General features: G+C 47.8%; 11 protein-coding genes across 11 annotated transcripts; 4 read left to right on the top strand and 7 right to left on the bottom strand.

Moving 5' to 3' along the window:
• Nucleotides 1-592: 592 nt before the first annotated feature.
• BDV37DRAFT_253998 (60S ribosomal protein uL18) lies at nucleotides 593-2,200 on the bottom strand. The gene is made up of 3 exons (XM_032082599.1): nucleotides 2,093-2,200; nucleotides 1,867-1,904; nucleotides 593-1,796 (listed from the first exon to the last, which is right to left on the bottom strand). The coding sequence occupies exons 1-3, from the start codon at nucleotides 2,093-2,095 to the stop codon at nucleotides 935-937; spliced, it is 903 nt and encodes a 300-aa protein (XP_031939119.1). The 5' UTR covers nucleotides 2,096-2,200; the 3' UTR covers nucleotides 593-934.
• Nucleotides 2,201-3,111: 911 nt separating this feature from the next.
• On the top strand, nucleotides 3,112-5,278 carry BDV37DRAFT_285350 (uncharacterized protein; the record flags this gene model as incomplete). The annotated part of the gene is made up of 3 exons (XM_032087704.1): nucleotides 3,112-3,226; nucleotides 3,309-3,467; nucleotides 4,323-5,278. The coding sequence occupies 3 exons, from the start codon at nucleotides 3,112-3,114 to the stop codon at nucleotides 5,276-5,278; spliced, it is 1,230 nt and encodes a 409-aa protein (XP_031939118.1).
• An 804-nt stretch (nucleotides 5,279-6,082) lies between these two features.
• BDV37DRAFT_253994 (carbon-nitrogen hydrolase family protein) lies at nucleotides 6,083-7,477 on the top strand. The gene is made up of 4 exons (XM_032082598.1): nucleotides 6,083-6,421; nucleotides 6,476-6,659; nucleotides 6,722-7,129; nucleotides 7,201-7,477. The coding sequence occupies exons 1-4, from the start codon at nucleotides 6,267-6,269 to the stop codon at nucleotides 7,414-7,416; spliced, it is 963 nt and encodes a 320-aa protein (XP_031939117.1). The 5' UTR covers nucleotides 6,083-6,266; the 3' UTR covers nucleotides 7,417-7,477.
• Nucleotides 7,478-8,276: 799 nt separating this feature from the next.
• Nucleotides 8,277-9,146, bottom strand: BDV37DRAFT_285348 (HAD family hydrolase; the record flags this gene model as incomplete). Its single annotated transcript, XM_032087703.1, has 2 exons — nucleotides 8,277-9,029; nucleotides 9,093-9,146. 2 exons carry the CDS (start codon nucleotides 9,144-9,146, stop codon nucleotides 8,277-8,279), a joined length of 807 nt encoding a protein of 268 aa, XP_031939116.1.
• Nucleotides 9,147-9,589: 443 nt separating this feature from the next.
• BDV37DRAFT_273374 (magnesium transporter CorA family protein) lies at nucleotides 9,590-10,517 on the bottom strand (the record flags this gene model as incomplete). Its single annotated transcript, XM_032085045.1, has 2 exons — nucleotides 9,590-10,175; nucleotides 10,228-10,517. The coding sequence occupies 2 exons, from the start codon at nucleotides 10,515-10,517 to the stop codon at nucleotides 9,590-9,592; spliced, it is 876 nt and encodes a 291-aa protein (XP_031939115.1).
• Nucleotides 10,518-10,874: 357 nt separating this feature from the next.
• BDV37DRAFT_170237 (uncharacterized protein) lies at nucleotides 10,875-11,279 on the bottom strand. Its single transcript, XM_032079329.1, has one exon. The coding sequence runs from the start codon at nucleotides 11,227-11,229 to the stop codon at nucleotides 10,999-11,001; it is 231 nt and encodes a 76-aa protein (XP_031939114.1). The 5' UTR covers nucleotides 11,230-11,279; the 3' UTR covers nucleotides 10,875-10,998.
• A 1,808-nt stretch (nucleotides 11,280-13,087) lies between these two features.
• Nucleotides 13,088-15,727, top strand: BDV37DRAFT_285346 (GPI ethanolamine phosphate transferase 3; the record flags this gene model as incomplete). The annotated part of the gene is made up of 1 exon (XM_032087702.1): nucleotides 13,088-15,727. One exon carries the CDS (start codon nucleotides 13,088-13,090, stop codon nucleotides 15,725-15,727), a length of 2,640 nt encoding a protein of 879 aa, XP_031939113.1.
• A 118-nt stretch (nucleotides 15,728-15,845) lies between these two features.
• BDV37DRAFT_253986 (uncharacterized protein) lies at nucleotides 15,846-16,662 on the bottom strand. The gene is made up of 2 exons (XM_032082597.1): nucleotides 16,470-16,662; nucleotides 15,846-16,385 (listed from the first exon to the last, which is right to left on the bottom strand). The coding sequence occupies exon 2, from the start codon at nucleotides 16,257-16,259 to the stop codon at nucleotides 16,068-16,070; it is 192 nt and encodes a 63-aa protein (XP_031939112.1). The 5' UTR covers nucleotides 16,260-16,385; nucleotides 16,470-16,662; the 3' UTR covers nucleotides 15,846-16,067.
• Nucleotides 16,663-18,428: 1,766 nt separating this feature from the next.
• On the top strand, nucleotides 18,429-20,005 carry BDV37DRAFT_295824 (kinase-like domain-containing protein; the record flags this gene model as incomplete). Its single annotated transcript, XM_032089983.1, has 5 exons — nucleotides 18,429-18,769; nucleotides 18,817-19,145; nucleotides 19,216-19,511; nucleotides 19,574-19,736; nucleotides 19,818-20,005. 5 exons carry the CDS (start codon nucleotides 18,429-18,431, stop codon nucleotides 20,003-20,005), a joined length of 1,317 nt encoding a protein of 438 aa, XP_031939111.1.
• A 266-nt stretch (nucleotides 20,006-20,271) lies between these two features.
• Nucleotides 20,272-21,986, bottom strand: BDV37DRAFT_295823 (carotenoid oxygenase family protein; the record flags this gene model as incomplete). The annotated part of the gene is made up of 5 exons (XM_032089982.1): nucleotides 20,272-20,928; nucleotides 20,981-21,118; nucleotides 21,174-21,550; nucleotides 21,627-21,750; nucleotides 21,801-21,986. 5 exons carry the CDS (start codon nucleotides 21,984-21,986, stop codon nucleotides 20,272-20,274), a joined length of 1,482 nt encoding a protein of 493 aa, XP_031939110.1.
• Nucleotides 21,987-22,526: 540 nt separating this feature from the next.
• BDV37DRAFT_295821 (putative salicylate hydroxylase) lies at nucleotides 22,527-24,305 on the bottom strand (the record flags this gene model as incomplete). Its single annotated transcript, XM_032089981.1, has 7 exons — nucleotides 22,527-22,931; nucleotides 22,988-23,127; nucleotides 23,185-23,340; nucleotides 23,397-23,553; nucleotides 23,611-23,965; nucleotides 24,023-24,214; nucleotides 24,270-24,305. 7 exons carry the CDS (start codon nucleotides 24,303-24,305, stop codon nucleotides 22,606-22,608), a joined length of 1,362 nt encoding a protein of 453 aa, XP_031939109.1. The 3' UTR covers nucleotides 22,527-22,605.
• Nucleotides 24,306-24,390: the final 85 nt, after the last annotated feature.

Genomic DNA, 24,390 nt, shown 5'->3' with positions numbered 1-24,390 from the left:
TTTTTTTTTTTTTTTTTTTTTTTTTTTTTTTTTTTTTTTTTGAACCTCCCTTGTTGCGTGAAGCGCTTTGTGGAGCTCTGAGATTTTCGTATGGGCTGGTCTATTACGGAGTAAAAGGCCTTCTTTTCCTGCACAGCATTTCTACCAGGTAGACGACTTACTCGGAATAGAATAGATACAAGCGATTTTCTCATTTTTGAGGCTCGCTCGATGTTGCACAAACATAAATATATGTTTACAGACTTCCCTCATAACAAACTCTGTAGTTGATGGTTATTTACGTATCGAGTATTGCAAATATATATTTTTACTTTCACATCGTTCACGGGTTGACTTCGTCATCCATACTCATTATCTCAGGGATCTCGAAACTACTACTTGACTGCACTTATGGATTGGTGTTTGGATATAGTATTTGAGTACAAGCTACTCCATAGACCAATAATCAATGGCGGCTTATTGATCGAGAAGGGGCATTGCTGACTGACAATACTGGGGCTTTAACTATCTAGAATCAAGATCCTGCTCTGGTCAAGTCTTGCCAAGAAGTCTGCCATGTAATTCCAAAAGCATCATTGGTATTAAGGTGATGTATTCTGGGCCGGCCACACCAGTTCTTACCATGTGAAGTGGTTGAATAGCGACAAAACTGGAGGTTGATATGGAGGGATAGAAGGTGTTACTGTGGCCATTTACAGATCAAACTACGGCTACGAACGCGGTCCACCGGAGCATATTGAACGATTAATCAAATTCCCTGGGAATCAACCCAAATACTGCTCCGAAGAACCCTGAAATAACAAAAGGTGGTCGTGACAATCATGAAAAACTACAGAAACCCAGAAACGCCGGTTTGGCAAGAAAGAACCTAATTCCCCCTAGTATTTGTCTGAGAAGTAAACTTTTTGGTGGACTATCGCTTTAAGCATTACACTTAAGCAGCAAGCTCACGGATCTTCTGCTCAACGCGAGCCTTGCGCTCAGCGTGGGACAGCTTCTTCTTCTGGAACTTCTTGCTCTCAGCCTTGTACTCCTCCTTGGTCTTCTTGGAGCCCTCGTCCTCATCCTTCTTGAAGGGGTCCTCGCGGATGGCCTTGTGGGCCTCAGTGTAGAGGTCCTCGATGTCACCAGCCTCAACCTCGTTCTCAAGGTACTTGTGGAACTGGCCGCGGTAACGCTCCTCGTCGTCGTCGGCAAGACCCTCCATGTACTCAGCGACGTGGCCACCGAAGATGTAGGTGCGGAGAGTCTCGGCATCGAGCTCCTCGGTCTCAATGTCGAAGCCGGGGAAGCGGTTCTCGGAGTGGGGGATGAGGATACCACCGTCGGAGGCACCCTTCATGGCACCGAAGACACGGGCACCAGTGGAGGTACGGGCAAGACCGACATCAAGGAAGGCCTTGAAGGGGCGGCGCTCACCATCGTCGGTCTCAACGGCCTCGGTGAGAGCGTACTCACCGTCAGCCTCCTCAACACCGGTGAACTGCTCATCAATGCCCAGCTTCTTGAGGGTACGGCGGGCAAGGAGGAGACCGGTGGCGTAAGCGGCAGCCCAGTTGGTCAGACCGTTGGTGATGCCATAGCGCTTGAGCTCGTGGGAGTAGGCGCTGGCGAAGACCTTGTCACCGGAGAGCTCAGAGTAGACGATCTGGGTGATGATGTCGCGGTTGGTGAAGCGGACAACGAGGCGGTACTTGGGCGCGTTGTACTTGTTCTTGGCCTGGGTGATCAGGCGCTTACGGGCATAGTAATCAGTCTTGCCCTCTCTGCGACGGCGGTACTTGGTCTGGTAGCGGCTGCGAGGGTATTAGTATTTCGGCCCACCATGATCATTTCTTGCAGAGTTTATCAATCGGAAAGACTCACCTGTAGTAAGCGCTGTTCTTGACGAGCTTGTGGAAAGGCTACAAGAAAGACACTCGAGTCAGCAATTTGCGCTTCAGAAAAGGTTGTATCCGAAGCATCTTGCAAAGACCCGTTTTTCCAGTCCCACAAATCCTGTCCACGGCGGGAACAAAATCGAGACTAGTCAAGGGCGATACTGACAACACAATAAAGGTTGTCATCCGTGTGGGATAACAGCAAAACTCACCATTTTGACTGTTTGCCGCTGAGAACCGAGTTGTCGATGTTGGCTGAAGAAAAAAAGAAAAGCGAAATTGGTGGGATGACTTTTGTGGAAGACTCTCGCTTAGCGCCGTTCTGCATCCCGCCGCAAAACTGAGGTTGGCCACGAGCCCGGGAACCCGTCTTGAAGACTGGACCACACTTTTCCTACATCTCTTCACTATTTTGCACCCATCTTTTGCTGTTAGTGGCTTGGCAGTGGACCCAACGATCTTACAATTGTACCATATTGACAATTCCAGTTCTAAGATAGTACGGTTGTGGTCAAAAGGTGATACATGCATGTGCATCTACTTATCATCGGAGTGAGACATATACTAGCAGTGATATATGCATTCAATATTCTATGTTTCTCTCGAACATAGCCAGCTGTCTGCCAACAGGTGCTCAAATACAGCACACACTAAGTATATAATATCTCCGGCCTAGAGCTGGGAGAAGCTGCTTTTTCTACTAGAGGACTCGTTGGACAAAGTTTCAAAAGTTTTCAGAGCCGCTGTGAGTATCGGAATGAACAAGAGGGAAAAAGATAAAATAATACAAGAAGTTGAGTTTTGTAACTGCTGCTAGTGCCATTACAGGGATCCAACAGGATTACCCAGGCAGTCAGGGGTTTCCGGATACTGTCAGACCTCATTGTAGCAAGTCCCAGTCGCTCTTTACGAGAGGCGTCCTGGAAGTACTCCAACAATGCAAGATGAGCTAGATCGTCCAAGGTTTCTCTCCTTTCGGACAACATATGACACATGCTTTGATAATTCAGGCGTCCGCCGTGGAGCCCGAGACAGCAAGACTCGAGAATTGATCCATCAAGAAAGAGAAAGAAGGCACGAAGTTTATGGGGGGAGCGATATCGTCGGATATAAATACCTGGGACAATCCCGTCGTTCTGATGAAATTCACTAAGCTCGCACGACATTCCTATATCACAATCATCCACTACTATCTTTATAACTTTCATACAAACCCAATCTCTCTGCCACCATGGTTCAACTTGCCTCCCTCTCCGTAGCCGTCCTGGCTTCGCTTGCCCCTTTGGCTGCCGCAAAGAATTGCAAGACTGGTCTCAACTACTGTGGTTTTGTCCTCACTAGCATCGGTACGTCGCCCTACATCTAAAAGAAACTCACTCCTCTCTCTTTACGAGTCGTGAGGTATCCTAACGTGGTTCTTCGTGCCAGGCAACTACGACTCTCAAATTGCTGTGGCTTTGCAGGCCGCAAACCAACCCACGGATGATCTTCATTTTCGCGAATCTCTCTTCCATTGCAACGGAGGTGGCAATGGCGATATTTCGTTCTCGACCTACTGTGATGGTGGTTGCCAGGATGGGGGTTCTGGTAACAGTGATCACTGTTAGATATTCCTGCGACAGCCCGCTCAGATAGCAGGAGGTTCAAATATTGTCGAGAGACGGGCGGGCTGTACGGACGCAAAGATGTATTTCTGTCCTGGTGGTTATATGAGGAGGTTTATCACCATGTTACCTAAACCTTTTGTCTGTCGTTACAAATCGCAAGAAGCTTCTTCCATTGCATATCCAACCAGTATCACAAACGTAGCGCTGAAAGTCAAGCCCAATGCACCATCCGCAATGATATGGCCCTTGCAATGGATCTATGCAATTGAGTGGTTCACCACCGTTCTTTGTTCCGGGAAGCCACATCGTTGCATGTTCAGTTCAGTGAACTTAGTGGGGCCCTTAGCCTGTCCATGCATAAATGGGGGTGCGCCGTCAAGATTGGGTCACTCTGTGATCCTGACGTGCCGTTGGTATAGTTTTCGCGATACGTATTCAAATATCGGGAGTCTACTTCCGCAGAGCTGGATAAATCTAGGGGTAGATATCTTGAGCACCCGCCACGTGGTGTTCATAACACTTTGAGATAAGGTTCACCATTGCTAAAGATTGGATCATACTTCGATAATATAATTGATCTGTAAAAAACAATTCTTCACTTGGCAATGTATACATAGGGAATGTATCCATTATTTATACCATTGTAAGTGAATACTACAAATCGATTTAGTATTGATCAGATCTCTGTAGCCTTGATCTCCCTGCTCCTTCTCTACCATGACTTCGAACCAGCTCACCTTAGTATTCTTGCTTTCGCCTTACATATCTACCTCACGTTTCCTTTTAGTTATTGTGACTTTCTCATAGAAATTACTGACTATGACCCCCCTCCTAGCTACTGATTGCGAGTCGGTCGTTCCGTCGACCTCCGCTACCTCCGCTACAGTACTTGTTATCACGATGAGCATACATCGCCCTTTATCTGGTCTGCCCCATAACCATCGCACGGAGACTTTTTCTAATTGGAGACGACTATCAGCGGCGATAAATATGGTCTACGAACAGCTAGTTGAACATTGCGGAGAAGGAAACCAGTGGATTATTGTTTTGGGGCTATCACGCAATGCAATCCAGCGGCTGGGCGATGAAAGGTCGCGTGATGGGATTTCCTTCAGGTTCGAGCACGATGGCAGCACTGGGATTATTAAAGTCCCCGGCCCTGGACATGAAATCACGACGGACCGTGTGAAGACCAAGATTAGCTTTCTCATGCTGCGTATGGGGATTGAAGACCAATACTGGGTGGCTGCAACGAGGTACCAAGCCACTGGAGGTAGTAAAAGTAAGGAAGGCGACCAGGGATTCCTGCCACCTGCTCGGCAACCTGTGGGCACATTGGCAACAGATGTCTGTCCGTTCCCGACTCTCGTCATCGAGACTGGGGTGTCTGAATCACTCCCCAAGCTTAGGGAAGACACCCTCTGGTGGTTCAACCATTCAGGGGGGGATGTGCGCATCGTTCTTGTTATCTGTATCCGGAAACGTGTGCGGCAGCCAGTTATGCTGATTGAAAAGTGGCAGTTGGCCCCTCCGACTCCTAGGCCACTTACAAGGGGAGTTATTCAACAGCTTCAACGGCAAGTGCCATATCCAATGCCACCTCAAATTCAGCAGCAGCCGGGTAGTCAATATGCATACTGTGCCCAGTCTATCGAAGTTACGCCCCAGGACCTTGCCGGTCCATCGCTTATTCTTCCCTTTCTCGCTGTTTTCGACCGCCCGCCAGTCGCTCCAGAGGCTGACTTGATACTGACTACTGAAGTGCTTGCGTCGTGTATCCAGCATCTTTGAAGGTAGCAATTTACTCTGTTTACAATCATATATCTCTTAGCACTGCCACGTATTGGGAAAGATTCACCGCAGCACAAACAATCGTATATGACGTTTCATAGGTGACAGTTTTAGACCAATCTCGGTCTGTAAGGACGCCGGGTTCTTCATGCAGTATGGGTTGGAGATGTGTAAGGGCGTAAGTGGTAGCCCAGTAACTGGCCTTCCAACAAATGGCTTGGACAAGGAATAAACAGGGAAAGATACACACTATATTACCTCAGGCCTATACCTGATATAGACACTTAACTAGTCAAATCACGCCTAAAAGATCGGGTAAGAGAAGCTTATCGCACTCCAGGCAAGCATAAGGACAACGGCAGCCCGGAGGTGTGCCGATTCAAGAGCAAACAGTATAGTTAGAAAAAAGAACGAAGAAAATAGATAAGCAGGAGTCTTTCGTATGATATATAAAGTAAAAAGTATACTTGCCTTTTCTTCTAATTTCCATTTCTATTCCAACAGACCTTGTGAAAGCAGGCTTAAACAAATATACACAAAACTAACAACAGTACTGGACTTAGATATAGCAAAGATATTTTGCTATATCATAGCTATATAGATTTGTTTTCATCTTTCTACTACTAGAGCGCCAAGGAATCTATATCTGCAGCCCAACTATGATGAGATTTCCATGGTTCGGCTAATCGAAGTGATGTCTCTGACCATGTGCGGAAATAAAGCGGAAGCGGAATGACTACCAACTCCTAAAATGATAAACTTTTTGCCTTGATAGTAGCGTCTTGAGAGCCAAAAGCTGTTAGCCTTCAAGTGAGCGGGGTTCGGATATAAGCTTCTTATCTTCTATCCGCACAAGACCATCGGGGTTTGCTTCGGTGACTGCGGTATCATGGATCTATGTTCCGTCCGTTGAAAAGGAGCTGGTACCCCCCATGCTCTTCAGTCAGACATCAATCTTGCTATTCAATCAATTGCAAAACTACCCAATATGGCCCCTGTTTGCGTCGGCACAGTACAAGCCGAACCGGTTTTCCTCGACTTGGACGGTTCCATCAACAAGACTATAGACATAATCCGGCAGGCTGCCGCGAAAGGCGTGCAAGTCCTAGCCTTTCCCGAGGTTTGGATCGGCGGGTATCCCTGGTACGATGTCTCTACTATACCACTCCGCAGGGTGAGCTAATTCTTATGCATGAGGCCAATCTGGGCAAAAAATGCATTCGAATCCTCCGAATTCTGTGCGAAGTACATTGCACACTCTCTCCCCAGAGATTCCGCACATATGCGTCGCATCCAAGCCGCCTGTAAGGAGTATTCGATATTTGTGGTCCTAGGCTACAGCGAGAAAGACGACGGAAGTGGAAGCATCTATATCTCGCAGGTAAAACTCCAGCCCGGACAACTGTATTGCGTACCGTGCTGAATAGCTGTCCACCTTACAAGGCCTTCATTAGCTCTACTGGTGAGATCGTCCATAATCGCCGCAAGATCAAGCCCACGTATGTCGAGCGCTGTTTGTGGGGTGACGGGCAGGGCGACTCACTCAAGTGTGTGGTCGATTCGCCCTTTGGAAGAATCGGCGCTCTGAACTGCTGGGAGAACTTACAGCCCCTGTTGCGGTACTATGAATATTCACAGGGCGTCCAGATACATGTCGCAGGTTGGCCGTCTGCCCCATCGCTTGAGAAGCTTGAAGTCCCCTACCCGTACGGGTGTACGAGCGAGGCTTGCCTGCGGATCAGTCAGATGGTGGCGCTAGAGGGCCAAACATTTGTACTCTGTTCCACGGCGATTCTGCGTAAAGAGAAGCACGAGATGATGGGACTTAAGGATAAGGGAATCTTCCATGAGGTATGAAGGTCTTGCATCGTGATTGCCTGCCGGTAGGGCGAGGATATACGCTAACAGGTTGCAATTACTAGGATGATGGTGGTGTGGCCATGATCTTTGGCCCCGATGGCCGACCGTTGGTCGAGCCCTTACCGCGTGGAGAAGAAGGGATCTTGACAGCTGAGGTCGACTTGGAGATGATCTATATGGCGAAGAGTTTGTGCGACCCTGTTGGACATTACTCTCGTCCAGATCTGCTAAGCCTCAGGGTGAACTCGGTGAAGGCCGAGGTAGTGCACCATGTCTGAACAAATTACGGGATAATTTGTGGACAGATTCGGTAGCATAGCGATATGATTGAGGTAGGATTTTTATCCAGTCGTTTTCCTTTCAATATTTACAATGTCGATATCAATCTCTATTTTATCCTTTATCCGATCTTTGTATCTTACTACTGGAAGGTATACAGTTCCTTTAGTATATTCAACTATAGTTGTTTGATGCTAAGTTAATTTATCTCACATCGAGGGACAGTAGTGACAGAAGTGCATATACTAGTAATCCTGCAGCATCTAGAGAAATGTCCGTGACGATCGCATTCTACACTAAAGATTATCTCCAAAGTTCCTTTAGAAGGATTATATGATTGATGTTAGGCGCCCTATGTCGAATATACTATGTACCATAGCAGTTAGTACCTGTAAATAGTATCAAGGAGTGCCAGATTTCTTGTCTAAAAGAACCACGATTTGTTGTAATTATACTCCCTAAACAAGGGGCTCTCTCAAAAAGAAATTATAAAATCAGTTTGAGGTCAGAAGCCATTTAGGAAGATGATTTATATTAGCTGAAACCCTCTATAGCTGCGATGTATGCTATTACTGCCTGTGAAGCGGACCTTAATTATAAACCTAGAGGCTGTAATATGTTTTGCCCTCGATTGATGAATTAAAATGAAGGGAATGCGGAGTGGCCGCTCTGAGCCTACCGCGTACTTGTCTCTATAACGAGTTTAGTCGCTTGGCGGGCAGCTTAGTTAAGGGAACAACAGAACATCAGAACCGAATCATCTTCATTTCTTTTCACTGTTTAAAATTCCATTCTGATTAAGTCTCTATATTTATCCACAAAGTGGGGGAAGGGAATTCCTCTCGCGATGCTCTTCCAACTACAATCTCGCCCGATCCGACCCCTCCAGCAATGAAAGCCCCGTGATCTTCTCCAACTCCTTGACAGCGTCCTGGGTCCGTCCCAGATTCACCTTAACTGTCCTCATCCCCGCATTCTTAGCGCCCTTCAGATTTTCCCCAATATCATCGAAGAAAACAATGTCCGACGCACCAACCTCCCTCAACCCCTTCTCCCGCGCCAACCGGTTCATCTCGCGAATCGCGAATTCATAGATCTTCGGATCCGGTTTCCTCAGCCCCGTATGCGCCGACGAGATGAAGAAATCAAACAGCCCCTTCACGCCACTCTCGTCCGTATTGTAGGGATGCCCGTCAGGAAAAACGACAGTATTCGACAGCGCCCCCAGAATAAACTTCCCCGAGGCCTTTAACTTCTTCAACGCAGGCGCCATGTAAGGGTCCGGCGTCCGGGATATCCGCATCATTTCCCAGAAAAGGAACTCCGCGTCCAGCTGCGGGAGAGGAGGGAGTGGCGACGACGACGACGACGATGGGGCACCGGTCGTAGACTGCTTTTTCTGAAGTGTTTCGTGGAACTTCTGCCATAGATCTGGGTTGCTGAGGTCTTTATTGAATTCTTTGAAGAAGGCGGCGTCGAGTTTGATTTCGCCGCGTTCGAGCCGGTGCCAGCTGCCGCTGGGCGCGGATCGCGAGATACTGAAGTTGACCCATCCTGGGGGGATTTTGTTGGCGATTTCGTAGTCGAGGATGGCTTGGAATGGGGAGAGAACCTGGGTTTAATCTGTTAGTGATGGGGCTCGTTCGTCTCCCCGGGTTGGTATAGAAAGGCGTACGCAGACTCCGCCAATGTCGAAAAGTAGCCCCGCGGGCTGTGTGGTTTCTGCCATGGTGGTTCGCTGGTGGAAAGACGCGTATGGCTGATATGCTTGTGTGACTGGTTTTCTTTTGCGAAGACTTTTGCTGTAAGAGTAGAAGTCAATCGCTAGGGATGGGGTTTGTAACGTGTTTGCGGAGAATCATTGGGTTTGGCTGATGGATGCATTGATTAGATTGCCGAGGTTAGATTGAGTTCTTATCAGCCAAGGATCGAAGGCCGAGGAAGAGCTACTATGTCCCATATCCACTAAAATTATAATTCCCGTGTACTTGGATACTATGGCATAGAGATTTAATTAAATGCTTGTTCATATAGCTTGTACTTTGTAGTAGTTTTATTACAGTCCTGTGGTGAATACGGAGTACCATTTGCTTCACTATCCGACATTTTCAGGCTACCATAGCAACACTATAGAGTACGATGCTTTCAGTCGCAGATAAAACATGAATGTATTCACAGCAGTTTAAATCTAGAAGCAATAGTGCAACACACGACTATGAACGCGATAAAGCAACCCACAATCCCAAAGAACCAGGCCAGTCCAGGCACATCCTGACCAGGGACGGTGACGTTCATTCCAAAAAGTCCCGTCACCATATGCAGTGGAACGAAGATTGTGGCCAGGACAGTCACCTTGCTGAGGACTTCGTTGATGTTCAGACTCAAGCGGAGGTTATTGGCACTGATCTGCGCGAGGCAGTTTGACTGCGATCGGCCGACGATCTCATCAAAGTGCGACAGACTCGACATAGTAGTTACCAGATGGTCCTGCACATCGCCCAGATACATGATTAGATCGCCATCGGGAAAGATGGGTTGTTTGTCTTTGGCCTGGCACCGCTTGACGAAGCCATTCAGGACGTCCACCTTGCCGCTCAGAGCGCGGATAAGATACGTGATCTTTTTGCGAAGATTTTCGGCACGGGGGATGAGGGATCTAACGTCGTCTACACGAGCGATAAAGACCTCATCCTCGATGGATTCGGACTCACGTTCCACGGCATGCAGGTACGGTTCGAAGCTGTCGATGATATCGTCTCTGTGCAATAGTGTTAGGGATATACCGAGTTCACGGAAGGCATGGGACATACATCAGAGCATAACAGACCCAATCACCTGACAAGGTGGCTTGATCGGGGTGTCGGCGGATTCGATCCCTCACCCGGGTTATGTGTCCATTCCCACTAGGAGAGAAGGTCACCGCCCCGTTCTTGAAGACGAGGATGTAGCACCCTGCAGAGGAAGGCGTTGATGAGAAACTCTCTGCCGAAGACTTAGGTTTATCCTTCTCTTCATTTTTAACGGCAAAGTTCACCAAAGTCTGAAACGAGATTAGATAGTAGTTCCGGAAGACCTCGACCTTCTCTCGTGGCTCACGCATGGTGATATCCTCTGCCGTCAAAGGATGAATAGACAGCACTTGAGATACGAAGTCGACATCCTGCTCGGTGGCATCGCTAATGTCCAGCCACCAGACATTCCCTTTGGTCCTTTCGCTCTCCTGCAAGTGCTTGATGAACTGGTCGGAGAAGATATCCGCCCAGCTGGAAGAGGAAATGACCTCTTGAGTCTGCGAGGAGAAATAGCTGAACCGGGGAGCCTTTTCGGAATGCATTTTCAAAACTCGAAGCGATACTCTCTTGATGACGCTTTGATCATCCTTCGATAATCATCTAGTCTAGGAATTATCTGTCGGGCCCGGTACAGCTGGGGACAACAGCGAAGGTGCAGCAAAGTTAACCCATCGAATACCGATAGACATCGAATAGATTTGAGATGGAACCGAAGAGGGTATAGCAGAGATTTTCATATAGGAATGCTGGATACGCAACAATTTCATCAAGGCTGATGTGTGTGTCTAGCTAGTAGAATCCTACACTGAGAAGAGGAGGAAGAAGGAAAATAAAGGATTGGGAAATGACTGGGAAGAAAATTGGCCCTAAAAGTACCAGGAGACGAAAAAATGGAGCCGTCGGGCGAGCGCTGTGAAGTGTGGTTACATGCAGCAGTCCGCACATCCGACTTGGTTTTTCATGGCATCCATGACATCCTCGATTGCAGTTGATTTTATTTGCTCGGGTGCATTGCCACATCACTGATTGACCGCAGTAAATGATGGTAAATCTGCTGCTGTTCACTGTCCATCCTCCAGAACATCAAGTTTCACTGTATAACATTCTATAGATCGAGTCCTCGTTTCGCCAGATCAGAACGGTACAATATGGTTGCCTACGAAGGATTCTGGCATAAAAATTTAATACAGCAAAGCGATGTGTCATTCGGGAAGACGCCGGCTTCCCCGTTTGGGGTAACCAAGTGGGTCATTTAATCTGCCTTATAGGGCTGAGTGTACACAGTGCACCAGGCACTGGGTGGATCAGTCAAGTGGAATATGCGAAGTACATACTCCGTACAGAACAGTACACGAATCAGACGTATTGCATACTTAATTCGTAGTTCGTTGCTGAGTTGGAAGACAGACATCGTGCATGGATGGAGGCCGGTGGAAAAGTGTAAAACTCTGCCCGGCTGCTTTCTTGGCTGTGGAGACCAAGAATGTTGATGCCTAGTTGAAGTAAGGGGGACCTTGGGGTAGCATACTGCTTGGAAGACACGGAGGTTTGTTCCTCGACGATTTTGTAACCAAGCTAATACGAGAAGTTGATATTGTTGATGCTGGTCTCACGTCTTGCATCGCTCAGACTGATAAATACTCGAGATCAAGTTATACCTTAGAGCTGACCATGCCTAGAGATATGGACCGAGAACTTTACAAAGTTTCCTTCCCTTCAACCGAGCCTAATAGAACTGTGTTTTCTGTTTAGATGTATACACAGCAGCCCTGTAGTATTTATACTAGACCCTTTCCAATATATGTGTGTTTGCGAGAGGAACTATGAATGGTTAATAATCCACGGACAAGCTCCCCTGTCCCATCGCTGTACCATTTCTCTACTGGCTTAACTTCGATGGTTGTGTGGTGAGCTTGGTTCTTATTCTCATCCAGCCGTCGCCTTTCACCGTGGAATTTCATTCAAATCGACATTCTGATTACCTGGAAAATAACTCCGAAGTGTGAGACCCAGAGAGAGTTCTCGAGGAGCAAAGCTCCTGCGTTTTTCCCACTGACACGTGTCCAAGGCAAGTACTTGTTTAATTGATTGTGTTCAGTTGGTTGAGCCCTGGATCAAGACTCCCAAGCCCACGATGCAAAACAAGTCAATATCGGAAACGGACGTCAGCGAGCGCCCGGCGCGCTTGTTCGAGTCTGCATTTGACTGAGTCCTTCTCATATTTATTGACGTAGAATCTGGCGGACCCACATAAATCATCTCTTCGGTGGGAATGATGCGCTCTGTTATGTACAAATGTGTCAGGGATCCGTATCCAACCCACTGTATGCTTTCCACGTTACCAACGTATCCAACGTTAATTGTGAAATCAGCTGTACGGACTCTGTAGTAGAAGATTATTATGATAGACATGTTTGTGTCACCTCGATGGCTGCCAGGCAGGCGGCCGAATTGGGCAGAATGACAGGCGACGCGTGTAGCTTCTGATCGGCTGGGCACTTAACGCACAACTAATTTGTATGAAGAACTCAGGAAACGTTGCGGTATATCGTCAGAGTCCACCTTTATCCAAAAACCCGAATCACTGCTCAGTGTCACGGAAGCGAGCAGAATGGGGACTAGGGGGGCCCGATGGACCTCTCCTGGATTTTTTGTTTGGATGCTGTAAGCATCATCGATAGCTGCGAATCGACATTTTACTAATAGTTCATCGCCTTATTGTAGGCTTGTTCATGCAGTCGGGCTCTATTTTTTCGCCAAGGGTTTCCTGTTGTCACGAAGAGTGCTGGAGTATTCTAGCGCCTGTACTCGGCCTCTACTACCGGTATTCCCAAGATATGAATTCCCCCATCTTGAATCTACTCAGAGTGGATGTTGGATGCCCCGATCCTTCGACAAAGCTGTGATTCTGGTTATCGATGCGCTACGATACGACTTCACGGTGCCACCTACGCCACAGTTATCCGGGGAAAACGTTCATCAGCCTTTCCATAATGCTCTTACCATACTACACGAGAAAGCAACGCAAGAACCCCAAAATGCAGTTCTCTTTCCCTTCATTGCGGATCCGCCTACAACAACCTTGCAACGGCTGAAGGGTCTGATGACAGGAACACTGCCAACATTTATCGAGGCTGGGGCTAATTTTGCCGGTTCCGCAGTTTTAGAGGATAATCTCGTGACGCAACTACATAAAGCAGGAAAAAGGCTGGTGCATCTCGGGGACGATACATGGACAAAGCTGTTTCCGAATCATTTCTTACCCAATCTATCTCGAGCGTACGATTCGTTCCTCGTTGCCGACCTCCACACGGTCGACAAGGGTGTGGAGGAACACCTTATGCCTCTAATCAACCATCGTCAAGATGAATGGGACGTAATTTTTGGCCACTTTTTAGGTGTCGATCACGCTGGTCATCGATTCGGCCCCGCACACTCGGAAATGACCAATAAACTGAAGGAAATGGACCGCGTCATAGGAGAGGTTGTCAACTCTATCGACGAAAACACGTTGCTTGTCGTGCTGGGTGATCATGGAATGGATGAACATGGAAACCATGGCGGCGAAACCGAGAATGAGGTACAGGCGGCGTTGTGGATGTATACTCGGCGCAAGCATTTCGGTCATTTGCTGGTGCATCCACAGGAGCCGGCCTCGTATCTTAAAAAGTCTGCCGTTCATCAAATAGATCTTGTTCCGACCTTTTCACTCCTTCTGGGAATCCCCATTCCCTTCAATAGCCTGGGGATTCCTATTAAAGAGGCTTTCCTTGGAGCAGCTGGAGACGACTGGGAGCAACTGGTGCGTTCATACATTCTATCGTTTGGACAGATTGAACGATTCCACCGAGAATACTCGATAAGGAAGGAGAATACACGGCATTCCCTAGAGTACAACCACACGAATTTTCCTCAGATTGTTCCCTGGCAAAAGCTTGATTTTCAGGACAAAGAGTCTCTGAAGACCTTATACCAGCAATTATGCGACTACCAAGGGAAGATACTGGAGAATTACAAACGCATATGGGCCCAGTTCAACATGGCTCACATGATAGAGGGGTTGACAGTCTTGTCATTTGGAGCTGTCGCACTGCTACTTCGTGTCTACGCTTGGGACCAATGCAATTCCATCCCCAGCGCTTCTTCCAGTACAATTAAAATGGCGACTACAACGTCCATAGCCGCTTATTTAATCCATATTGCTGTAGCAGAGCCAGAGAAACCGCGCATGATGGATGGGCTGATTCTGGGAGCTACGATGAGTAGCCTCATGCTATTCACCTGTCGATTTCATCTAATTAGGATGATCCAAGCACCCATGAAACCTCAAATGCCGGCCTTCTTGGACGCATTGGCGATTTTATTTACTATTCTGCTATCTATCGGATTTGCGTCCAATTCATACACGGTATGGGAAGATCAGATTGTACTAACATTCCTCGCAACATTTGGCATATGTACCATTTCCATGTCATATAGGACCTTCGACAGAAAAAAGAGTACGCTAGGGGCTCTTCTCTCCGTATTATTTATGGTCCTGGTCAGGGTGGTCTCACTAAGTCGTTACTGTCGGGAAGAGCAACTTCCATTTTGCGTGACGACTTACCATCGCCTGGGTAATGCCATAGGCTGGAGATTGCTCATTCCGTATCTGATAGCCCTACTCATTCCAATGGCCACTCAAGTGGCCTTTGGTTCAGATTTGATATCTCAAAACTTGGGGGTCTGGACGTGGTGTCACATTGGTATGCCCATGGCTCTTGTCTTCAATGCTGTTTATTGGACCCTCGATTCTGCCAATAGAAATGGTTGGCTTGAAGGTAGACACTTCAACATCTTGTCTAAGGGGCCTCGCATTTTCTTTTCGCAGTCCACTTTAGTCATTGCAATTGTTGGAAGTGGAATGGCTCTCACTTCAAAATGGACTACGGTCATGACTCCTGTCCAATATAATATGATCATCACTACATCCGTCTTGGTGATCAGCATTTTGGTGAGTGGTCCGATGGGAGGTGGTTCCTTGTCCATACTATATTTCCAGATCCTGAGCCTACGCAAACTCCTCAATCAGACTCGCAACTATGCTATCGGACCTTCAATTGTTGCGCTTTTAGGGACCCTCCACTTCTTCAGCACTGGCCATAATGCAACCCTCTCCAGCATCCAATGGGAAGCTGCTTATATCCCATCCCAGGACCTTCACTACCCTTGGTCCCCGTTGTTTGTGGCCCTAAACACCTTTGCTGGCCCAATTGTAGCTGCATTTTCGATTCCGCTGATCATGGCACGAGATGGACAGCCCCAGGGAATTCATCGTGTAGCCAAGTCACTCGAAATCCATGTTTTGGTCTACTCGGTATGGGCATTGTCAGCGGCAGTATGGGGGACTATCCTACGACGCCACCTAATGCTCTTTGCTATATTCTGCCCTCGATTCTTGATGGCTGGTGCCTTACTGCTGGTCATCGATGTTATCGCGATAATAATTTCATTGATCACTGCTATGAATACTAAATGAGAGGATAGGGGTTTCAAAGCAATCAAACAGTCATGTCGGATGACACCTGGTCACCAGTCATTCCCGATAAAAGCACATATCCTGTAATGACTCCCTGATTGTTGAAGATGGAGAGCCATTTTCATAGCAGTTGACTCAGATAAAACATCAGCCCAACATAACCCAGAATATCCATCCCAGGAAGTTGTGAAAAAAGGCTGGTTGGCTAGCACCAGTGTGTATAGCATGCCTGCTCGAGAAAAAGCACCTAGTCAGTTGTTTATGCTCCAAATATGAGGAATCTATTCAACTTACACGACGGCATTTTTCGTTATGATGTCCGCAAGACTATCAATTGCCGTTAGTACGATCCTGGTCGCAAGGCTATGGGAGGATTCTCTACCTTAAGACACTTATTGTATCGAGTGATGTCGCGGCAAAGCGACGGGGCAGCTTCAGTGTCCGCCAAAACAGAATCGTCGGTCTCCGTCTCTGCTGGAGCAGCAATAGCCAGGGCTGCGAAAAGAAGGGTCAGGGGTATGTAGAACTTCATTTTGAAGGCACAGAACGAATCGATGAGTTCTTCAAATGGCTGGTAGATCTTTGTGTGATACCTCGGTGGTTAGATTGATACAAGATGTCTCTAGAAGAGGCATGAACCCATATATTTATAGTCAAGGTCTGAAGACTTCCCATACTCAGCTAGAAGGAAATGCGGAGATGCAAACTTGTGAATGTAACATATAAGCTGACATTTTGGCAGATCAAATGCAACTTAATGCTCGCAAGCATCTGTGTCGATTTATTGGTAAGAGGCAATACTCTCCGGATAGCATAGGTCGTTCATAGCCATCCATGTGCAGCCTGTCCTCCTGGTAGCCTCCAATCACAATACCTCCGAGTCAACACAGAATGGTATTCCTAGTATAAGTGGCAGCGCCTGTCACAGGTTCCCCGCCTCAGCATCGAATGCCTTCCAGGAGAGGCCTTCTACGGTATGAGCTAGGACGAACGGTAGCTAGATCGATAGTAATTCAAATTTCGTTTAACTGTGACTAGATGCTGTAGTAAAATGGCCGAGCCAATCCGATTATCTGCTTCATCACTCCACAGATTCCAGAATGTCGCTCTATCTGCCCAAGCCGTCGACTCGTTGACATTGAAGCATGTATACAATCTGAAGACCATCAAGGCTCACAGTCAAAGTACAGGTAGCATCACCATCTCTTCTATCGAGACTTGAACACTTTTGACAGACACCAAGAATGACCACGCAACTTGAATTCACTTGAGATACAGTTGGTCCCTGGGTGTATGTCGCTATTTTTCCACAATGCTTACTTCCACTCTTGGTTCGGAATCTTCAGATAGCGTGAGGAATGGTGGGCTTGCAACTGATATACTTTCCGAAGGTGAATGAGCCCTTAGGGGTTAGAGACGTCTGTTAGTTTGATACTTCCACAATTGATCGCCTTTCCGTGGTCGTGATCCTTCCTTCACTAGGTGATAATCACCGTTTTACTTGTCTGAATCCGCCTCTCGGCGGTGTACAGGGGGCTGACACTGGATGTTTGCTCGTACGAGTTGACGGTGGATATTAACTTCGGATGTTATATGGTGCGTTAGATTGATGATTATATATCATATGATAAAAGCCCAGGTATGACAATGTCGTATATGTATATTCCTCTTCGTGGGGAAGAAATCGTATGAGCATATAGCTTCAGGAAAGTAGTACAGTCGTATTCAAGATTAGGCCCATTCAACGAATGGTGGTTTTTTAATTCCACGTAAGAAAATTGGCAACCAAGAATGGACTCGAACGAAGAGGGAAGAGCCACAGCCACTCCATGAGGGCCGTGGACGGTAGTTGAATCTAACATCGCGGAGAATTTTCTACTGGTCCGTTCCCCTGTTGTGAGACGAACCCGATTTTGTGGCACCGATGTTATCCAATGGGATAGGCTCCCCCGGTGACATTTCGAGTTATGGTTGTATCATCCTCCTGGCTTGTGGCATCTCTGTACCTCACAACGTCACTGTCAGCCTCGTTCAACAGAGGGTCTGTATCCAGACTTGGTTCGGATTTCAAACACAGAGTCCTTTTACTCCGTACCCCACACTTCTGGTGTACCCTAAAACGAGCTAGAGCCTAGAAGTGATATGCACATGGCCTGCTGCATGTCAATCGGATTTCGGACGCAGACTCCGATTTGCCCTGAGATATAGGTTCGGTTGCATTTCTAATCTGGAGGAAAAGTCACTGTTATATGGTTTGCCATTGCCGTAACACAGTAGCAACGCCACCTATCCATGGTTTTGCAATGACTGAGGCGAAGTCTTACACTATAGATGGGTATTATCCAGACACGTTGTCCGACCCCCTCCCCCCAAAAAGAGAAAATACTAGTAGGACAATGTCAAGTTGCAGTGAGCTCGGGCAAGGATCCGAAAACAGATCTTTTGCTGATTCTCTCTCTTTCAGTCACCATTGAGACACATTACGCATAAATTCAAGAAATCAATATTGCTGTCTGATATACTGGACACTCCGCCCAATTTATCAATCCCGACGTACATGGGAAGAAACACTGTAGAAGCCTACTAAATCCGAAGTGGGTGATTGGCTGCCTTGTCCTAATGGCATGAACATGTGACCCGACGCAAAGAGACAAAACAAATCGATGCGGTGGGAATTCCTCTCATCCTCTAGTAACGCACCATGGAGAGAAGGCGACTATTATATACACTAAAAAAACAAACATTCTTCCACACCTCTCGATTATCGTTTAACCAGGGCATAGTATCTAGTCTTTTATATACAGGATCGAGCAAGCGTGGCTTGGCTGACCTTCGCTCCCCCTTGGAACCACGCGTCTTCCCTACTTCAGGGTGGGATAATATTGACCCTTCCTTACCTGTTGAAGAAGAGTCAATTCCAAGTTATAGACCTGAAAAATTCTATCCAGCCCACCTTGGTGAGGTATTCAATCGCCGATATCAAGTAGTCGGCAAATTGGGATATGGATCTAGCGCGACTGTATGGTTGTCTCGTGACTTACTGTAGGGGCTACTGACCCCCATTTTGCGCATTCAGTCTAATAGGGCAGGGACCACCATTACGTAGCTTTAAAAGTTTACACAGCGTCAACGATGGTGACCCGAGAGATTGAAATATACAATCATTTAAGTACCATCCAGTCCACCCACGCGGGTCAGTCATGCCTGCGACCATTGATTGAAATCTTTCAGGCCCAGAACCCAGGTAGAGAGGGTGTTCATACTTGTCTGGTGCATCCACCTCTTGGAATTAGCCTCGACCAGCTCACCCGGCTGCTGCCAGATAGGGTCATGAGCAGCGCCATGGTGAGAACTACCATCCGGAATATACTTGCTGCTTTAGATTTCCTCCACACGGACGCACGGATAATACATACCGGTCGGTACCAACTCTTTAAAAAAGCCCTCACCGCGATAGGGCGAATAGGAAGTAATAACAGATAGTATAGATCTCCAACCAAATAATATTCTCCTCGGCATCAAGGATAACTCAATTCTATCCGAATTCGAGAAAGCAGAATTTGAAGCTCCTGTGCCACGGAAGATACTTGAAGATCGTACCATTTATCTCTCACGGCCTCTCCCCATCTCCTGTGGGACACCCGTTCTCTGTGATTTAGGCGAGGCTCGACTAGGTACCGACCAACAAAAAGGCGATATCATGCCGGATATCTATCGGGCACCGGAGGTCATCTTAGACATGAGTCGGGACTACAAAGTTGACATCTGGAACGTTGGGATGGTGGTAAGACAACCCATGCAATCTTATTGCCACTTCGACCCATTATGAAGCTAATTAACGTGGAGATTTGGGATCTGTTTGAGCACCGTCACCTTTTTAAAGCCCGAGATCCCGAGGGTAAGCTGAATGATGAATATCATCTCGCCGAGTTGCAAGCGGTCTTAGGAGGTGCTCCTCCTCAGTTGCTCGCTCAGAGCGAACGGAGTCCCCACTTTTGGGATAAAAATGGTTAATACAGCCCTTTCCGACGAATAATTCCATAAACGTGGATATAACTTGGCACTGACAATTTTTGATTTTCTATTTCAGGTGAATGGAAAGGCGCAGTTCCCGTTCCAGACTACACCCTCGAAACTCTGGAAGAAAGGCTCCAGGGTGATGAAAAGGCCGACTTCCTACGCTTTCTCCGACGAATGTTATGTTGGCTACCCGAGGAAAGAGCCACCGCGAAAGAGCTTTTATTTGATCCTTGGCTGATGCATGGCCTTTTTAAGTGAAACCAGGATGGCTACTGAGCATAAATCCTGCTACGAAGGGCCGTGTTCAGACAGCAGGGAATCCCCTGTTATCTGGAGTAGTTCCCAATCAAACAGAAGATCTACATTCTCCAAATGAACGTACAATGTAGTCCGTTAGCCAAGTAAAATATCTGAAATAAAATATATACATCTGCGTGATGGAACTAACAAGATGAACAGACAGGAGAGTACATATGGGAAATGAGACCTGTTTACTCTAACCCAGTATCCCGGTGGGAAGTTCATTAGTCAAGCATGTCGCCGCTATCAACCCAGTTACCATGTAGACCCTGGCGCAGTCGGACTGGCAATTTAATGATCGAGCGAGCCTTCTTGAAGTCCCTCAAATCCAGAAGATGCAGCTCACTACTCATAGAATCGTAGTTATTGATCAATGCCAGCAGATAGCCATCGCCCTCCACGTCAGACCCAGCCCTGGGAATGAAAACAGGCTCTTGAATCAAATGGTTTCTTCCAGGGAAGTATACCTCCGTCTCGCCCGTCCGAAGATCAAGATGTGCAAGGGCATTGTAAAGTGGGTAGCCACCACCAAGCCGAGGCTCGATAGCCTGGAAATCAGTCCCTAGAGATCGATCCATCAGATCAAAAAAGCAGTGTTGATGCTTCTGCGTGCTCAGACGATCATCGACCCGGTAGAATTCGCTGTTGCCGGAATGGAGGATCTCGGGCTCTGGGAGTCTGTCGATGTCTGAGTGCGGATCAATAATGAATCGGCTCAGTTGGGACGCAATTGTGCTGGGCTCCGGGGCAAATCCCTTCCCATCGGGCCACCAGAAAAAGACATTCTGGCGACTCAGACCAAGGTCAAGCACAACGTGACCGTTCTCATCTTCGTAGGCATTGAGTGTGTGCCCTGGAAAAGAATTATCCCATTGGAGCCACTGTGAGCCTTATCAGCGAAGAACTCTTTTTATAATCGGAGAGTACCAGTACCCTGACATCGCCTGGCTTTGGGTTCCGACGAGGAATAATTCCAATATAGAGAGGAGTCTCCGGGCTCCACTGCCAGTGCTCCCCTCCCGCCCTCATGCGCTCAATATCACAGAGTTGAGGGATAAGTGGGAACAGCACCTACATTACCAAAGTCAGTTTTGTCAAAGCCAAGAGTTCTTTGCATTCCACGCACCCAGTTCTCAGTGACCGCAAAATCATGAATCATCGCGCACACAGGCGCCACCAGCCAGCAGATATCAGAAAATTTCCCATCTGGTCCAACTTGATAGTAGCAGATATCGGGAGTGCCGTCACCCTTGGCCTCGTATCCAAAACACACCATTTCGCCTGTCTTGGGATCAAACTTCGGATGGGCTGTGAACGTGATACTTGGTAATTGTCCTTCAAAATCATACAGACCCTTGGTGTCCAAGGTATGTGGGTCCATTGCATATGGCGGGGAGTCTTCCTTCAAGGCAAGCAATTGTCCATTGAAGAAGACAACATTGGTATTGGCTGTGCTGCGGATCTTCAAGCGAACGGCATCGGTGAACCTGTTCCGGTACTTCCCTGTTTAGTGTGTCAGCCAAATGTGTCAAAATATTGTCATTGGACACCCCAATGCCCTTTAAAATTGTGCAAATACCGACGAGGACCCTCTTTGCTTCTCTTTCCCGGACGAACTTTTCAGTCCGCACAAACCGCTGCTGCCAGGAAACTCTGCCATCCTTGATCCGGAAGGCACTGACATTGCCGTCGCCGTTGAACCACTACTGATGGTGAGAATGGGACACATCTTCACAAAGTACGTATCACAAACTGGATCGTCTTCAACGAACGGGAAGGCCTGGGGATCAGGCATCACCCGAAAGAAAGTTCCATCGATGTCCTGCGGTAGGTCGCCATAGACTTCGAGATTCTGAGCCTCCCCTTCAAACCGACAGGGCTTCATGAAGCCTGAGAATTGAGGTTTCTCCGGGAAATGCTGGATCTTATTCGACAACATCGCAAGGACACTTGATATTCGGCAAGAAGAATAAAGAGGACGAGAAATAGAAAGAGAAAGCCAACTTGATGCTCTGGTAAAGAGAGGCGGAGCGGTTAAAGTGTATTATTTATATTCACGGCAAGCTTTCCTAAATGCCGACACAGATGAACCATGAAGGATACAAGTATATCGGTACCAATCACAATCTGCGAGGTGGCCATTTCTCCGGCATTTGAGACGGGAACTGAGCGAAGAGCAAGACGTCCTAACTTAGGGCAAAGCGACGGTGACTAAGCGGCTCCGGGGGTACATCGGACTTCCGTTCCTGTCACTCACTGTCAGTGCTCCAGGTGGGCCGTAACCAACCTCCATTTAGCTTCCACAAGTCTAGGATGTCATTGTTTCGCAGGGCATACTGGATTGCGTGTCCGAAAGACCTCGCGAATGAGGACTACTTGGTTCAAGTGGACACTCAAAGGTAACTACAATCTAGCTCTCTGGAGTATCCGAGCTATATTCAATCTATAAACACCCAACAATGACCATGGTAGAACTATATTGATTGATTGTCGACGCCGCTGGTCCCGCATACAATTGACAGACCGCAAAGCAGGTGTTCTTAGCCCAGCCTATATACTCACAGAAACGCCTCATCTATCACCTTTTCGGCATCATACCCGTAGGCCCACATCTGCGTCGCCGGATCACTCCACTGATTTGGACTGTGGGAAAAGGGTCGTCCCTGTGTCTCTGGCTTCATCGCCTCATCGCGAGCTTGCTGGAGGGGCCCATCCGGAAAGTGCCATAGCTGGCCATTAAGCAGACTGGCATCTTGCATCAGGCGTGTCCTTTTAGCACGAACTTTCTCAAACACCGCAAGAGCATCATCAAGGGTGGTGCCGGACGAAATCCTCGACAAGGCTCTCGCGAGAGCTACACCATCCTCCACCGCCATGGCAGCACCTGGTGAGCTGTTAGATCACAAACAAGTTGAACCAGAACTCGTGCCTCGCACGTACCCTGCGACATATATGGAAGCATTGCATGGGCGGCATCTCCTAGGAGGACGACCTTGCCTAAGGTCCAACGCGAGAGAGGAGTGCTACTTACTAGCGGCCACTTGGCCGTCTTTGTAATGAGTCCGATAATCTTCGTTAAGCTGAACGGGCTTAGTCAATCAATTTTCGGGAGTTCAATTAGGTATGTGGCACTATACCGCGGATCCCACCCTGTAAACTCACGTCGCATATCCCGCAATGCAGTACTCTGGTCCCAGGTTGTTGGGTCGCTTGGGTCCCAATGAGAGAGGACCATGTTGAATGACTTGCCTGCCCCAATTGTGTATGTCATGACATGTCGCTTATCACCAATCCTACAAGTTGACACTATATCAGCAAGGTTTACTGAAGACTATAATATTTGACTAACCATATGTTTAGAGCTGTCTTCTCAAGCAGCCACGCTGTATCGGGATCTTGTTTGAGAAGACTGACGTCCACTGTCGCGCGGTAAGCAGCAAACCCCAAATTTGTAGGCGGCATGTCTAAGTTATCGTCCAGTAACGGTCTAGCAATAGACTTGATCCCTGTATTTCCATACCGTTAAGAATCTTTACCATCAGAAGGGTTGTATGGAGACTGACCATCGGCCGCCACAACAAGGTCCGCTGTGACGAGGATCCCCCGTTCAAGGCGGATATCCGGCTTCAACGGGTCATACTCAACCACCTTTTCGCCGAGTTTGAGTACGACACCCAGCTCGACAGCGCGCTGGACTAGCGCAGAATGAAAATCGGCACGGTGAACAACGTAGTACGGCGCATTGAAGGTTTCTTGGAAATCAGGCTTCAGTTTAGTGAAGCCAATGACCTCGCCGCTCTCCCAGCGGCGGAACGATATGCTCTCTGGCTCAGATGCGCATTTCGTCAGGTACGGTCCCACTCCAAGCTTCAGAAGCAGACGGGCCGAGTTAGAAGGGATCTGGATTCCTGCACCGACCTACACAGAATATCAGCCGGGTGTACTGAGCTCTGGGATAGTGACCGGTAGGAGTACCTCTCTAAGCTCCGGTGCTTGCTCGTAGATCGTCACTTTATGTCCATATGTTGTGAGGGCTATGGCCGTTGCTAAGCCTCCGAGACCCGCGCCCACGACGATAATGTTCAAGCAAGTTGTACTTTGAGCAGTGGTATTCTCCAACCTCAATGGTTTGAGAAAGTGTAGGCAGTTGCTTGGATATGATGTGCTCTACTAGTAATCAGAACATGTTTGTCTCTTCCAAGGCCAGCGAAAGCAAACTGACCATAGGAGCGGACGGCTGTGTCGTCGAGCTAGGCATAGTTAAGGATTGGCTATACTGGCCTTATCTGTTCCTATTGGTGACTGTGAGTACGACGATTATTCCTTTCCCACAATCATAGAGA

This window comes from Aspergillus pseudonomiae (genome assembly GCF_009193645.1).
Source record: "Aspergillus pseudonomiae strain CBS 119388 unplaced genomic scaffold BDV37scaffold_59, whole genome shotgun sequence".
In the NCBI taxonomy this organism is placed as follows: Eukaryota; Fungi; Ascomycota; class Eurotiomycetes; order Eurotiales; family Aspergillaceae; genus Aspergillus; species Aspergillus pseudonomiae.
Note: the sequence above shows the minus strand (reverse complement) of the source record. Positions and strands in the feature narration are given on the sequence as shown.